The sequence below is a fragment of the Lissotriton helveticus genome, chromosome 1_1 (genome assembly GCF_964261635.1).
Source record: "Lissotriton helveticus chromosome 1_1, aLisHel1.1, whole genome shotgun sequence".
NCBI classification, from domain to species: domain Eukaryota; kingdom Metazoa; phylum Chordata; class Amphibia; order Caudata; family Salamandridae; genus Lissotriton; species Lissotriton helveticus.
In genome coordinates, this window is record NC_136057.1 from 2,032,679,516 (window position 1) to 2,032,696,556 (window position 17,041).

Sequence of the window (17,041 nt, forward strand, 5' to 3'; positions counted from 1 at the left end):
TTTAATTAATTTCACTACAAAAAAATGCCTTTGTTACATTAAAAATCTAGTTCTCCTAGATAGCATGCTGCTTGTAAGAAACGAACGGATTTTAAAAATAGGACAATATGGGCTAAATTCATAAAAATCAAATGAATGCGCCAGTCAAAGTCCTCCACTCTTGTTTATCTCCAACTCAAATGGAAAGGTCATTGAAAGTTTAGAATTATGTTCCCGCTTTTAAGATAAATAATTAATGTCCCATATTTAAAATCACCCTCCGTAAATGGATAAGTGAGTATCCACAGAGAAAAAGGCTTGAATGAGCACGGATCACAAAAATAAGTGTTGGCTCCAAGGCAGGGATTGTACTTTTATATAAAAACAGAAAACTGGACAACTACTTAACTAAGATAAAAGAGGCTTGAAACTTAAAAAAATTTAAAAAACGAAAAGAAATTGGTTTCTCACCTTGATTAAGCGTGGACGTGCTGTTTATGTCACCTGAGATAAACGAAGATTCAGATTGTTTTCTTACTGTGTCGTTCCACATCCTCCGTATGCGGCTCTAGAGAGAAAGCATCTAAATCAGAGTAAGGCATATGCATCTTTTGGTGCTCTTTTACAACATTCAATCAGTTATTGATTTGTGGAAATCGCCATTCTTTCACATATCAAATAATTCTCAAACTAAGGTATCTGACTACAAAGGAACGGTAAGGTAAAAAAGTCATAAGAAATAGTTGATCCCACAAGAGAAAAAGCGAGCATTAACAATCGAGATCATTATAATGAGAAGACAATTAGTGGATCTGAACAGGTCCCCTTTGGCACTCTATAAATAATGTTAATTAAAAGCTGCTGTCAAAACAGTTACCTGTGTGCCAGAGGAATAGCGAGCACTCGTTCTTGTAGTTGATGCCTTCACTGAGCTGTGGGGACTCTCAGTTGGGAGTCCGCCGCAACAATATGAATGTCGGAAGCACTTGCTGTACTCTTTCCGGACCTACATTTTTAAATGAGAAAAAGGGAAAACATTATTTTAAAGAGGTGCACTTTCACATAAATTGCACAGCAGCTTAAAACATATTTGAGACCATGTATTTACTGAGTCAGAAACCATGGTGGGAAGCAGTGTTTGTCAAAAGAAAAAGCACTCAAAAGAAAAAACAACTGCACAAACCCAATGTTGAAAAGGAAAATCTACTTAAATAAGAAAATACTTGCATCACTTTAGAAATCTTAAGAGAAAACATTGCAGTACCACAAGAGTGAACTCGTTATTGAAAGCAAGTTTTCTGAGAGATCAACTTATAATCCATCGAGAATTGCACCCAAAATGGCAGTATTGTTCGGACACAAAAAAAACCACTTAATTACTCATCTGACAAACAGAAACGGATATCAGTAATATCTGAAAAGTAGCAAGTATTTTTTTATTAGTATCAGTACAGGGAATGCACACACTTGAAGTGCTGAATCTGACAGACCAACTGTCAATGTCCCCATGTTGGCTAAGAGTGCAAATGCCTCCCTTAACAAGTATTCATATTTGATAATCAGCATTGTAGACGAAGGACTGGGTTCTTATTTGAGCGGTGCAAAGCTAGCTAAACTGTATGCCACATTAAGATGGAAGTACATTAAAAAGTTTGCATCTTTATAGAAAACAATCGTTATAGATATTGTGATATGTATCAAATATTGCACTGATACAACATAATGGTAAACATCACCTAACAATGCAAATTTTATTAACTGAACTATGACACTTAAAAATATTCTAGGGCAGTGACCACAGACCTGCAAAATAAAACAAATATTTCACGGTGTGAAGAGGGAGCTGGGCCTCGTTTCGAGAAGTACTCTAGAGGCACGTTTACCCCAAACCTGCCTCTACATCCCCTTCACACAAAAAACTAAATATTCCTGAGGCTGGTGCAGATGTCCTGGGGTGCTTTCACACCCCTTAATGGGTGTTGGCAGTTCAAAGCCTCTGAAAACAAGCTGGAAATCCAGTGGGTTTCCAGCTCGTCATTCTTACAATCATGTGATATTGGCTCCTCATCGGAAGACCTTGTGAAAGGAGACAATTGGGTTTATCACACGGTGACAGTGTGAGTTGGCCGCTCTAGGACCATCATGAAAGCAATAATCACATATGTTCAAGTGGTATTTACTGCAGGAACAAATCTGCTGAATGTAGGATTACCACAGTGAAAGTAATAGGCAAACATGTATTTGTGCAAAATGAATCTTCATTAAAGTGTGAAAATCAATCCACAAAGAAGGATGAAAAACTCACTCTTCACTGAAGTTATCACTCGCTTGTGGGATACCTTTCATAATCTACCACCATGCCCACTTGAAGTCAGACATAGAAAGTATTAGGATAGGATCTCCCCAGTGCTGAATAGAGAAACAGCATTGTGCAGACTGACAAAGGTCAGAGCTTCATTGAGTAAGGGCCAAAAACATGAAGGTGGGATCATACATGCAGTGCCCATTACTTCACATAAACACACAAATTGGAAGATCCTTCTTCCAATCTTAAATGCAAACAAAAGTAACACCTGTCATTACTTTCACAGTAAAGGAAATATGTTTTGAGCTTAGCCTGGTCTCTCCTTACACTGTGCCACATTACTTGCCCCACCTACCTATGATAGAATCTATAAAGTATTAAGCAGTGCTACTGTTAGCGACAAATCTAAAGTATTTGTTGAGAGTGTATGACATAATGCGTATTAACTGCTAGGTAGTAGTCCATTTCAACATGTGTAGGTTGTCTGCTGTACAACAGGAAAAAGCTAAGCCAACCATAAAGCAATCCTCAACCAACGAGTGTGTGATATGCCAGCAAAGGTCATTCACCCCGATAAACCCAAACTGCAAATCACTAAAAAAGTTCCATTCTGTAGTACTACAGCAAAGAAAAAAAAACGGAATATAATTCAACCTAGTGAAAGCACCATCAGTTACAATGCACACGCATTTCCATGCCCCAGACTTTTACAACCAGCAGATATTCAGTAATGAAGGGCTATATTGCAGTACTATAATGCAAGCCTGCTCACTTCTCCAAATCCTAACAAGCCTCTGATGGACGCCTGCATTCTAGACAAGAAACTGACATTTTGACTAGTCGATCCCAATATAAACATTGGACAACAGAGCACCAATAGAGCCGAATCCATACCAAATTTTCAAGATAACAGCTATATAATAGAGTTCCATTTAGACTGCTTGTACAAAAATGTGTTTTAGGTGGACATTATTAAAATAGAGCTTAGATACGGCCCTCCTAACCCACATTCTGCACCCTGCCTTAAATCATATTGGAATGCTACAGCTTCAAACAATTTTGTGACAATAAACATTCAAAAGTTATACAAAACAGGTAATTGGCAAAGTCACTGTGTTAGTTTCCTCAGTTTTAAACACTTTGAATATTATATACAATTTCTAAGTGAATGGATTAACAAAAAGAGGGAATACAAATATATACACAAACCGTGTACACTCATAAATGAAAGAGAATGCAGCAAGGACAATAATCGCATTCAGCGGAAAAAAACAGCATCGTCGGCGTTACCTCTTTGCCACATCCTAGTATATGAACGTTATCAGACAGCATTGCACATTCCACTATCATTATCTGTAAATTACAGGTTGTTGAAAACTGATGGAAGTAAAAGCACAATCATTCTGTCAGGACAGGAAATATAATAGTTTCCACGTTCACAATTCTATTTCACAGTTCAATTTAGTGACCAGATAGTAATAACACAGTAAAACAGCAGGATTAAACATGCAGGAGACAGAATGACATCTGGTAAGCAATGAAAGTTTTACAGCTAAAGTCACAGACTGGCCAGTTTCCTTAGTATATCTACCCATGGTGTAGATTATGCCCTTTCATACTGTAGTGATCACCGGGTCACCATTAAGATTTGACACTGTGGTAAATAAGTGACTGAGTAAATATAGATTGAGTGGTAACGATAGGGAGACAAAGACGTTTTAATTCAGTGTGGTTTAATGAATTACTATCATGACATTGTTAGCCCTATAAATGGCACCTATAAAATAAATGGGCGACTTGGAAACGTGTGACAACACTGACAAATTTAAATAATACTCATAAAAACTTAAAGCGATTTACATTGAGATATGTTAAGGAAATTTGTGATGTGAAATTAAATTTCATACGTAATCTCTCCTTTTCATGTTTATAGTATGTGTTTAGATTTATTTAAATTGAATATAAATTTCCATAACTTTTTGCACGTCTAATGTGGAAGTAATTATTGAATGCAAGCACATTAACTATCTTAATCTATGTAGTCAATTTTAGATTCAGTGATCGTGTAATGCGGATATTGGTTCCCCTGCACAACGCACACTCACGAAGCTTAATGTGTTTTCTCTTGCACTTACTTTCTTTTGAAGAGCACAATGAAAGATGAATATGAACATTCCCTGAAAGGCGTTAAAGACGGTGAACAGGTAGGTCATTATAACAGTCTCCTCATTGACGAACAGCAGCCCGAATGACCAAGTTAGGCCAAGAAGAAACAGGAGAGCGAAAGCACCTAGCACCCAGGACCTAAGGGGAGAAAAATCATTTCAGCTACATGGACGAAACCATACACATTAGAAATGCATAATAGTAGACGATGCTTGCTTCAGGGACAGGATGAGAAAAAGCATAGGCAAACACAAACCTCATAGATGAACATTTCAGCTGCTGCTGCTGGCTCTCACATGGTCCATGCTCAAAAGTCATACACATCACTAGCTCTAACCTTATTTCTATTAGAGACCGAATGATTTCATTTAGCACTTTAGTCTCCAGTGGAAACCGTGGCAGGAGATATGACCTTCTCATCATTCACGTACTGAACAGGGCGCCCAATCCATTTCAAAACGCTGAGGGGTATTTCTAGGCCTAGATTTCATTTGTTTCATTTCAATTTGAGAGAAGTAGCTTTAATTCTGGGAGGAGTTTTATGTTTGGCCTGAGGCCCTGCTAGAGCAGGGCACGCACTGCTTGCAGTGGTTAAAGAAAAAAATAATAATAAAACATAGCTGCTGGGGTCAACTACCTCGAGTTTGAAGTGCCTTTCTTTCACAATGGAGCGTTGCTGAAATGTGAAAAAGGAAATGTGAGGACGTATGGGTTCCATGTGAAAACGGACTGCCAAAATATATTTTTCACTAAAATAGATGTTCAAATAACGAGGACTAAACTCTTACCGTTGCGGAAATATCTTCCAGCAAACACACCGACCAGAATTTGCTGCTTAAATCTGGCCAAATTACTTCCACATATTTTAGAGCTTTTTTTTAATTGACTATTTTAAATCTAGTCTTAACATATATGGAGGTAAGTGTTCGACAGAAGTATTAAACGCAGGGCAATTTTTTGCATGGAGATATTTACGCATGGTAGACATTTTAGTACTCGGTTTGAGAGTATTTTTTTTAAACTGTGTTTCCACATGACACCGATGTATGTGTAGGGGAAGGCCCATTTAGAAAGGCAAATAAAAGAAATGATAACGGCACAGAATGTGGGGGTGGGTGGGGGAGGGGTGAGTTACAGCATTTCACATCTTACTATGGTCTTACTTGATAAATGGCTTATTATCCTCATAGCTAGATAGCGTTACAGGCAGAAGAAAGAAACAAAGGATTAGAGACAGAATTGAAACAGAAATAGGAACTCATTTTTAAAATGTAGTAAAAATTAGAAATAAAAAAAAACAGCAAAAAGGCAAACAAAACCCTAACATTATTATAGTTCCAAACTAAATTTAGAAGGACCTTTAATTAATAAACTTGCAACGCTGTTAAATCATGCCACAAACGTGTTAAAAGTAAGATTCCAGCTTACCCAGGTAAGTCTGTGTTATAGTAGCCATCACAAACACGGTAATTACTGGTGTGGATAAGTAGAAAGAGGAGAAAAGAAAGAAAAGAGGTGCTAAAGATCAGCTCTCTAATCATGCAACATGCAATGAGACGGGTGTAAACTACGTTTTAAGTCTTCTCTCTAAATGTTTGCCTGTTTTATCGCTCAATTTATGGTACTGCTTGCTGACGCCGTTTTAATTTAAAATCTGGTGTTCCATTGCACTTCACGCTCCAAAATGGCTGCAAGGAGCGAAATTTAACTAGTATGCACCGAAAACGCTTCAATGAGGTGCAGCAATTGTGAAATCAGTGTTACAATGAAAGTTGTGGAGGCACCACACTAATGGATTAAATACAGGGAAAAAATGCAAGCAGCAGACACACAAACGCAACGAAATAAGCGAACAGTGGGATATCCGCATCATGGGAGAGCATGTTTACATGTAGAAACTGTTCAGATTTCATAAATCAAAAGGATAATTTTAGAAAATAAATGTAATCTCATCCCAGCTAAATGATAAACACGGATGAACTGCATTCTAAATATGAATGAAATTACCAAACAGATGTGGAATTCCTGTGAAGTCATAATAACTCCTTGGCTCCATTTCAAAGAGGAAATTATCTGATTTTGACTCGCCATGTGTCATCAGTACAAGAATGCTGCACATGAAGGACTGATCGCGCCCAACATCTAACTGATAGCTGCAGTTAAAGGGGAGACTGCCATGTGGTTCTAATGGAGACTAGAGCCTAATCAGTCCTAGAATCAGAAATTCAGAAGGTGCTTAAATGCAATGATTCGATACTTACTTAATGTTTTCCAAACGGCTGGAGTCTGGCTTCAGGGTGTTGGAATGCTTCACCATTTTACACAATGTGATGACCAGGAAAATGAAATTAAGCTGTAAGAAAGCATTGGTGTTAGAAGAAATTATAGCATAAACTTAACAGACAGGCGTCCTGAAAAATATAAAATATTATATAACTTCATGCAAATAGGTACAAACTATTGTGGAAAGCTTCACTTGCTATTAAATGTAACAGATCGTTGGTAGCTGAACAAAATGTAATACAATAAAAATATTTCACAAACGCAATAACAGATTCTTTGTATGTTATTGAGTTTCATTTCAATTCTGAAGAACTCATATAGGCTACACGAATCCAGCGGAATAATTCCTATCTGAGTGTAGAGCACCATCTGCATTTTGCCCACCGCCCCTCCATCATTCTCCTGCCACAGCCACCATAGGTAACCAACCACACTTAATCATCACAGCTCAGGCCACAGTTCTGAGAATGGCAGTGTAAGCAACACTAAGCAGTAATCCTCGTGCAAGAAGGCAGCACTCCAAGACCACCAGCATCATGAGTAACAGCTAGATACCTGTGGGTCTGGGATTACCATGGTGCTTTGGAGATGGGGAGCTGCCCGAAGCAATATTCCTACTCTCCTGGCTCAGAGAATCCCTGGGGATAGACGCGACACTAGGGAGTCTACCATCATGTCGTAACTGGAAGGCCTCACAATTCCTATTCTGCTTTTCTGGACAATGTAAAAATTGGGCAGAGCGTTCCTACACCTTATTCCTACAGGCTGAGTGGTATTTGAGAGGCAGTATTGACCCATTTCGCCTTAACTTGTTATTGTTGTTTCGAAGTTAAAACCCTGGTGGAGGAAAGTACCACCTTCCTGCATCCCGCATAGAGCCATACTTGTCATTTGACAACAAACAGAAGTTGCTATTCAGGTGAATTACCCAATTGCTACTACACTGTTTATAAGTTGTTGCTCACACAAATATATGTGCAAGTCTTCAGTTTAACTGGTTTGGGACTAAAGCATGGGTATTCCCACACCTGAAATTACGGTCATCGTCTGTATCCTAATTTAAGGATTAGACAATATGGATTCCTCCGAAAACGTGGAATTACCATGGAATTCTGTGTTGAGAGGCAAGATTCAAGCAGTGATTCCACTAAATTCGACATGGATTTTTCATCAAGATCTTTCGCTGGCTGTGTTGGGCAACACCAGCAAGGTGGCATTTCTGTATCTCTTGTAGTTCCAGCTTTGAACAGTAACTAGCATTATCAGCCATTTGTGAACGCTTTTTTACAGCCAGTCAGCATTCCAATCTCTAGTGACTTAAATAGTTTTTATCCTTTTGTGGCTTTTTCTTTGAATAGAAGCTGTTCTATGTAGAAGGAAGCAGACCGGAGGCCACTTGATGAGATGTAGGACGATTATGGGTGGATGTATATGAAGAATGTTATGTTGTTAAGATAGAACGAATAGTTTTCTTACCTGTCGGTGTAGTTTTGCAGCTTGAAGATCTTTCTGGATTCACTATGCTGTGCATTATTCCGCGGTCTTGTGGTTGGGTCCGGATTCGTAGTCTTTTCTTTGTTTTTTTTTTTGTAGCCCAGGTGGGCGTTGGCGACACACCCCTTTGGGTGTATTTCCGGTGACGTCGGCATGCTTCCTGCGGAAGCTCCCACTCTTGGGCGCCATCTTCGGGTTCTTTTTTTCCGTGTTTCTTTAGTTTCCGAAGTAATGGCAATTTTCTATTCAGGTGATATTTTACCGCTTTGTACCTTCAAAGTCTTTTCCACTTTTTCTATTTCCATCTCTTCTCTCTCCAGCCTCATCTTTCTGGCGGAGGTGGGTGGGTTCGCTAGTGAATCCAGAAAGATCTTTAAGCTGCAAAACTACACCGACAGGTAAGAAAACTATTCGTTTTGCAGCGTGAATCTTTCTGGATTCACTATGCTGTGCATAGATTTTGTAGCGGTTTCTCATCTCTGTGGCGGTTGGGTGGAAGATGAGCGTTGGGTATTGAATATGTGCTGTAGCACCTTCTGTCCAACTTGAGCTTCCTTGTTCATCTGTATGTCCACACAGTAGTGCTTCGTGAACGTGTGCACCGAAGCCCATGTTGCCGCCAGGCATATGTCTTGTATGGGTGTGTTAGCCAGGAAGGCTATTGTAGCACCCTTTTTCCTAGTGGAGTGGGCACGTGTCCCCTCTGCTAGCTCTTGTCCTGCACGCTTGTGGCAGAGTTGAATTGTCTGTGCGATCCATCGTGCAATGGTCTTTTTGGTTACTGCTTTTCCCATGTAACCGTTGGCGAATGACACAAAGAACTGTTTTGTTTTCCTGTGTCCCTTCGTCCTCTCAATGTAGTGCATGACTGCCCTTCTGGCGTCCAGGGTGTGCAGAGCTCGCTCTGCGGCAGTTGTTGGTTTTTGGAAAAAACTCGGTATCTGTATAGACTGGTTCATGTGAAATCCAGATACCACCTTCGGCATGAAGTGTGGGTCAGTCCTCATCACAACCCTATCATTGTGTATTTGTATGTAGGGTTCTTGTAGCGTCAGAGCCTGAAGCTCGCTTACTCTGCGTAAGGACGTTATTGCAACCAGGAAAGCTGTTTTCATAGTTAGCATCTTTAAGGACGCCTTGTGGAGCGGTTCAAAGGGCTCCTTCATGAGTTCCGTTAGGACTATGTTCAAGTTCCATGCAGGTGGCGGCACCCGCTTGGGTGGTGCGATCCTTTTCGCATCTTCTAGGAATCTCTTCACCACCTGTGATGTGAAGAAACTCCTGCAAGTTTCTCCCCTTGTGTAGGCGACTATCGCTGCCAAGTGAACTCTCAAAGAGGATGAGCTAAGGTTCTTCTCTAGCAAGTGCGTCAGGTACTTTAGCACTGTGGAGTCCTTCTTCATTTTATTGTGAAGTCTTTCTTGTCTGCACCATATTGTGAACCTTTTCCATTTCGCAACATAGCACTTCCGAGTGCTAGGCCTCCTTGCCTCCCGCAGGACCCTCAGGGTACTTTCTGGCAATCTCAAATGTGCGAACTCTATGTCCTCAGGAGCCACGCTACTAGGCTCATGCTCTCTGGCTCTGGGTGTAGCACCTCTCCGTTCTGCATGGAGAGTAGGTCTTTCCTCCTGCTGAATCTGTGGGGTGCACACTGTGTCATCTCCATGATCTGCGAGTACCATGTCTGCCTCGCCCACTGTGGTGCGACCAGTATCAGTGTCATGTTGCTCGCTCTGCACTTGCTCAGTACTCTGTGCATCAGTGGTATCGGGGGAAAGGCGTAGGCAAATGTCCTTGACCAATCTATCCATAGGGCATTCCCTAGTGACCCTTCCTCGGGCTGCCTGGATGCGAAGTTTTGGCATTTTGCATTCTGGCGTGTGGCAAACAGGTCCACCGATGGAGTTCCCCATCTGTCGAATAGGCGCCTTGTCTCCTGAGCATTGAGCTCCCACTCGTGGGATGCTGATGTTTGCCTGCTGAGCCAATCTGCTTGTATGTTGACCTTCCCTGGCAGGTGTATGGCTAGCAGGTCTATCTTGAGAGGGATGGCCCATCTCCATATCTCCTGCGCCAGCGTTGAAAGCGGGGCTGACTGTGTGCCCCCCTGCTTGTTGATGTAGAACATCGCAGTGGTATTGTCCGTTTGTATCAACACCTTGTGTTTGTACAGTCTTGTTTGAAAGGCTTTCAGTGCAAGGAAGATTGTCTTCAATTCTAAGTAATTGATGTGCTTTGTCGCATCTGTTGGTGTCCACAGTCCCCTCACCTTGAGCTCCTCCATGTGAGCGCCCCATCCCTTCAGGGATGCGTCTGTGGTGATGGTCACTGTTGGCGTTGGGGGCGTTAGAGGCTTTCCCCTTGCTATGTTCTCCATGGTCCACCATGTCATCTCCTTCTGCACTGCGTGCGTTACAACCACTAGATCCTCCCAACTGCCTGTAGCTTGTGACCATTGCTCCTGTAGCCATTCTTGAATGGGTCTCATGTGGAGTCGTACATTCAGTACCAGGTGGATGCATGATGCCATCATCCCCATGATCTTGCTCGCAGTCCTCACTGTCCGAGCTTGTCCCTTCCGGTAGAGGCGAGTTTCCTTCACCAGCGCCCTCCTCTCGCTGGGGAACACCTTGCCCTGTAAGGTGTTGATCTGTGCACCCAGGAAGATCTTGACCTGTTCCGGCTCCATTGATGATTTCTTCCAATGGATGGAGAACCCCAGGCTTATGAGCGTGCTTGTCACTGTATGTGCGTGCAGCTTGCATTTCTGGTATGAGTTCGCTTTCACAAGCCAGTCGTCCAGGTAAGGGTATACGTGTATTCCTTTCCTTCTTAGGTGCGCTGCGACTGCTGCGAGGCACTTTGTGAAAACTCTTGGTGCTGATTTTAGACCGAAGGCCAGTGTCATGAACTGGTAGTGGCTTTCTCCGATGGTGAACCTGAGCATGTGCTTGTGCTTTCTGTTCATTGGAATGTGCAGGTAGGCGTCTTTGAGGTCTATTGTGACCATGAAGTCCCCGATCTGCAATTGTGGGAGCACCTCTTACAGGGAGGTCATTTTGAATTTGTGCGTTCTTATGAATTTGTTCATGAACCGTAAGTCGAGAATGGGTCTCATTGTCTCGTCTACTTTTGGTACCAGGAAGTACGTTGAGTATACTCCTGTGTTTCTTTCCTTGAAGGGTACCCGTTCTATGGCCTGCTTCCGCAGGAGTTCCTTTGCCTCCTCCTGCAGACACTGCAGCTGCTTGCCTGCTAGTGGCTTTCTTTTTGGTTTTCTGCTTGTCGGTCTCCCCTCCAACTCTATGCAGTATCCGAATTGGATAATGTTGAGGATCCATTTGTCTGATGTGATTTCTCTCCACTCTCGGAGGTGGAATCTTAATCTTCCTCCCACTGGTGTCATGTGGTCGTAGGTGTCTAGTTTGTCTTGACCCATCTGTACGTGCTGCCCCCTGGGATCTTTTTTGTGGGCGGGCACACAGAGTTTTTTGAAGTCACTTAGAGGTGGGCTGCTGCCCCCCTCTTCTATTTTGTCCCCGTCCATTTCTCCCTCGAAAGGACTGGCCTCTTTGTTGGTACTGCCAGGACTGCTTCTGCTGACCATGCTGAGTCTGCTAGTCTGCCTGGTGCGTTTGCTGGAAAGCCTGGTGTGATGTACCTGGCTGGTTTCCGCCTCTCCCGCCGGGCCTCCGTGACAGGGTGCCCCTCTTGTTCCCTCTGAACTGCAATGCTCCCATGGATCTTGCTGTTTCGTTATCTTTTTTCAGTTGACTGAGCGTTTCATCAACTGTTGTTCCGAAAAGCGTGTTGCCGTTGAACGGTGTATTTAGGATGCTGTGTTGCACCTCCGGTTTGAAACCGGATATCCTGAGCCAAGCGTGCCTCCTTTCCGTGACGCCCATCATCATGAGCCTGCTGGCGTGTCTGCCCCATCCAGGGCCGTCTTAAGGCAAGAATTTGCCACGTTTTTTCCCTCTTCAACCAGCTTTTCGGCCTTCTGCCTGGCATCCTGGGGCAAGTCCTTCACCAACTGCCCCAGTCCCACCATGATTTGGTACATGTGCCTGTTTATCAGGGCGTTGGAATTAGCCATGCGCCAGTGGGTCGCGGCATTCCGTTCGATCCTTCTGCCCACCAGATCCATCCTTTTGCTCTCCTTATCCGGTGGTGGGCCCGAGGTAGTGGGTACGTTAGCCCTCCTCCTTGCTGTGGCCGTGATAACGGAGTCTGTGGAGACCGTGCCCTGAATGTAGGCCGGGTCCTTTGTGTAATGCTTGTACTTCTTCTCAGTTCTGGGAGTTACTGCCTTGCAGGTTGCGGGCTCCCTGAAAGCTTCCTTCCCCTGAGCCAAGACGCTCTCGAGCATTGGAAGGAACTGGCTCCTCGTTTGTGTTGGGAGCAATGTTTCTAGAAGGAAGTCTGCTTTCTGCTTCTCTTCGTCGAGCTTGAGCTTGAAAGCTGCTGCGGCAGCTTGTTTCACCGAGTTGTAGGCCCCGATGTCGTCCGGCGGCGAGGGCCTCGAGGGGTAAGTGTCGACCACCTCCTCCGGGCTGTCGGTGTCGACATCTATGTAATCTACCTCCTGTAGGTCAGAGGGTGTCGAGTCTGCGTCCGTCCTGCTTTCCTCTTCCTCCCCATAGTTGTAACTATCGTAGGGATTCTCGTACTCCTCCTGGTCGTCGACCACCTCGACGTCCTGGTCTTGTTCCTCGACGACTTCGGCGATCTCTTCCTCCTCCTCGACTGCCTCCACCACCGGTGGCTTGGTCTTGTGAGGGATCGTGAAGGCCTTCATCTTTGCATCGAAATCTTTCTTCCGCTGCATGATGTTCTCCATTTCGGCCTCGAGGCGCCTTCTCTTCTTCTCCATCTCTGCCGCGTGTTCCGCGTCGGATGGGTCGGCCGTTCTTTTCGGCGGATGGTTCGTCGCCGTACCTTTCGGCGTCGAAGTTTGACGTCGGACCGGATCTTGGGTCTCTGGTCGTCAGTTTTGGGTCTTTCTCCCTCGGCGTCGATCGATCCTTTTCGGGGACGATTTTCGACGTTTTCTGCTGATCAGCAGCCCTCGGCGCCAGGGACTCCTTCTCGGAGGATCCGCTGGGCCTGGGAGTAGTCGCGGACGCCGCCTTTTTTGGCGTCGGCGCTTTCGGGGTCTTGCCCTCGATTTTTCTAGACTCAGAGTCTCTCGGGTTCTTGGGGGCCGAAGAGTCTCCTACCTTGTCAGAAGTCTTCGTGTAATCGGTCTCTACGACCGTGTAGCTGTCGTCTTCGGCGGCAGCGTTGTCTTCTTCCTCGGAGGACATCCCCAGCTCGTAGAGGGACGGAGTCGGGGCCTTCCCCTGCAGGGTGGCGTGTGCTACCCTCTGCCTCTCTCTCACACGAAGGGTCTTCGGGGCAAAGGCGGAACAGGCGTTGCAGTCTCCGCTTCCGTGGTCCACCGGTAGGCAAAGGTTGCATACCGGGTGCTGGTCCTTCTGCGCGTACTTGTGGTGGCAGTTACGGCAGAACTTGAACGGCGTGTTGTCCATCATCGAGCGTCCAGGGCCTCTCTGGTCGCGTGTTCGTCGACGGTCGTCGATGATCTCGATGGAAAAACGCCTTCTCCTTGCCGGCTTTTCGTCGATGAAGTCCCCTGCAGTCTTCAGATGACTTCTCCTCGTCTTTTCTGTATTTTCTTTCTTCTTTCTCCAAAAATGTCTGGAGCCCAAACGGGAACGATCCAGACCCGACCGCGGAAAAAAAGAATCTGAAGATGGCGCCCAAGAGTGGGAGCTTCCGCAGGAAGCATGCCGACGTCACCGGAAATACACCCAAAGGGGTGTGACGCCGACGCCCACCTGGGCTACAAAAAAAAACCAAAAAAAAACCGAAGAAAAGACTACGAATCCGGACCCAACCACAAGACCGCGGAATAATGCACAGCATAGTGAATCCAGAAAGATTCACGCTGCAAAATTGTGTATTCTCTCATTGACTTGATATTCATTCAGGGTACATTTCAAGTATTTGAATTAGCATCGGGAAATTGAGGCTGCTCATCAGAGCTTTAGGTTCAGTAATGGTGAGCTCTACAGGTTGCATACAGTTGCACACATTTGTTGTAAATTAATTTTTGTTATGATTCTACCAATGCTCCTGGCCATTGATGCTTCATTTGGTGTGTTCGGTCAACTACTTTAAATACTGTATTTCTGTCCAATGGCCATGTGAATTTGAAACTTCTTGGGTAGACAATTTGATAGAAGACTTTATCTACACTGATAAATGGTGGGCAGAAGATCAACTTGATTGCCATCAAATATTTTTTGTAGTAGGGAGACAACCATCTTTTAGGTCAAGCCTGGGCAGTGCATGCACTGCTCTGCGAGGCATGCTGTTCCTGGATATGGGCTTTAAGCACTACCCATCTTTTCAATTAGCATTCCCTTACTGTTTGTAAATGGCCACTTGTGATTGGTCAATAGGCTAACTAGTCCCTCCTTTTGGACTGTTGTACCCTCCCATGAGGACTGCCCCTGTTACATGTGTTTTTACGCTTTATGTTATTTCCTCAAACTTCAAGCACAATCTTTTTTTAGGGTGGGCTACCTCTACTCATGTGCATGGCCACCCCCACACCTTTCCCAGGTCGCTGCTCCTTGCTTCCATTTGCTCTCTTCAAGCCTGCCTTTCCTCTTAACCGCCCTGCCTCTAAACTCTCCCGACATCTATGCTCCCTCCTTCTATCCAGACTGCGTTCAGCCTCTCTTCCACTGATCTCCCGCAGTGTCACCCTCATTTTTCCTTCACCTTTTCCACTCTGATATTGGAACACATACAATGTCCAAAAGTGGATGGAATTTGTACGTTTTGCACCGGCTTGGAAACATTGCAACCACACGCTTTCCAAGAAATCTCATCTTGATAGTGTGGACAAGCATGTTCTGTTTAACACGATGCACACATCAGAGTAGATATGTTTTTAAGGGTCATCCAAAGTGGCAGTACCGCGGGAAAGGAGCCAAGCCGAAATTATGGTGCTCGACAACATTCAACATGATTTCAAAGTACAACTCTTAAAATCAAAGTTGCCTGGACACCCACAGTTATTAAATTCTAAACAATGCGGACAGTTTTGCTCAGGGCAAACATGTAAGACAATTACCTGAAACGTTATAAAAGATAAAAAGATGTTAAGTACACGGTTGAGCTCACTGAAGAGACCAGGTCATTCTTGTTAAATAAACGCTCATGTTAAAAATTCGGCATTAAAGAGCACTGCATGCGTCCTCCTTGTTTCTTTGAAACGGAATTCACAACAATAAAACTTAATTAAGGTAAAACCCTGCTATAGTGTTCGTCTTAAAATAAAAGCAATTTTCCCTGAGAGTAAGAATGCACTACAGGCGTTGACAATCTTCAAAAGGCGATTCAGGACATAGTGATCCTGGCCAGAACATTAGCAAGCAAGCTGGTTTCACAAAGAACAAGTCATTGTTGTGATTGGTCAGTGAAGTAGCACCGTTTAAGCAAACAATGAGCTATATATCTGCTACCTTTTGCATACGCCCCATGCTTTTTTGACGAAAATGCATGCATTTATTCCGTACAGAAGGAAAAACTTTTGACTAAGTTTCCCAATCGGCTGGAATGAAGGCAAGTATGAAAAAAGCATGCAGGGATGTGCACAATATACGGCTTTGAAACTGAAGTACAATCTCCTTTGCCTTACTCTATCCTGACACCATCTACGTAGAGGTAACCTACTACTCGTCCAACAATAAGTGAGGCTGAGATTAGGTCCCATTTGAACAGACTACCATAGGCACATTTACACAACATGGCAAACTCCTGTTTACATAGGGTTGCGTACAGGACACTAACCGAGACCGGCGAATTTCAATGATACATATTTTAAGAATCTATGCCTTTATCGGTCACAAAATCTAGAAAACCATTTAATACATAATTAAAGAACGGAACTTCAGGGTAGACATTACTAATTTCAGGCGCCTCCTCGGGGGCAGTAAGCTATGTACAAATACTATTTCACGATGTTTAAAATAAGAGTTAGAAGGGGAGGACACGGCCTTCACTCGGCATTCTACTATGGAGGAAGTTGAAACTAAGAAGCTAACAGATGACAAATGCACGATGGTGTTGCAGTGCCTTACGGATTATTTTTATGATTTTTACAAATCAAATAAAGTATCATCATATCATTTTTTATAAAGTACGGGAAACACGCACCATAAAAGGGTAAACATTTCTAAGGCATCAACTACTCCAATTTAACAATTAAAGGAATATTTTCATGCGAGACTAAACAAATTGGAGCACAGCAAATCAATCGGTAATCTGATAAAATATTGGGAATTAAGCCCATATTGTACGCATTCCAACACTTGACTTGCAAAAAAGGCATTTGTACTAACTGCACTGCACATACATCAGCTTGCAGCTGAATTATCGCTTAACGACTGCATGCTGAAAAAAAAATACCCGATGCTACAGTTTAACCTCCTGGGTCACGTAATGATAAAGATATCCTTGGGACCATTAAGAACAACTTTACTATTATTCCTCCAGGTGTGAACCAACTTGATTAGGATGGCACACTTAAAGACTAGCTTGCAATCCTGTATTCATCTTTTCTTTGGGATTATATATATTTTTTTTCCCACAGCAAGCAGTGCATACTTAAGAAAAGTCGGAACTAAATGTTTTCCTATCAAAGGAGGACAACCATAAATAAAACAGATATCTGGGGAGGCAATCCATTTTCAGGTTTAAATTGCCACTAATGCGCACTATCTTGAGAAACTATCT

The 17,041-nt window shown here is 43.5% G+C and overlaps 1 protein-coding gene across 12 annotated transcripts in view; it reads right to left on the reverse strand.

Annotated features, from left to right (window-relative positions):
* LOC144755651 (adhesion G protein-coupled receptor L2) overlaps positions 1-17,041 on the reverse strand; it is a 250,472-nt gene that overhangs the window by 7,500 nt on the left and 225,931 nt on the right. For 6 of the 12 annotated variants that reach the window (XM_078644861.1, XM_078644816.1, XM_078644884.1 and 3 more), the window contains 6 exons: positions 6,712-6,803; positions 5,879-5,923; positions 5,614-5,640; positions 4,420-4,588; positions 857-985; positions 451-547 (listed from right to left, as the gene is read on the reverse strand). In XM_078644861.1, coding sequence (XP_078500987.1) covers positions 451-547; positions 857-985; positions 4,420-4,588; positions 5,614-5,640; positions 5,879-5,923; positions 6,712-6,803 — 559 coding nt within the window. The remainder of the gene's footprint in view (positions 1-450; positions 548-856; positions 986-4,419; positions 4,589-5,613; positions 5,641-5,878; positions 5,924-6,711; positions 6,804-17,041) is intronic. The other 6 variants (XM_078644852.1, XM_078644875.1, XM_078644831.1 and 3 more) reach the window with 1 other exon arrangement.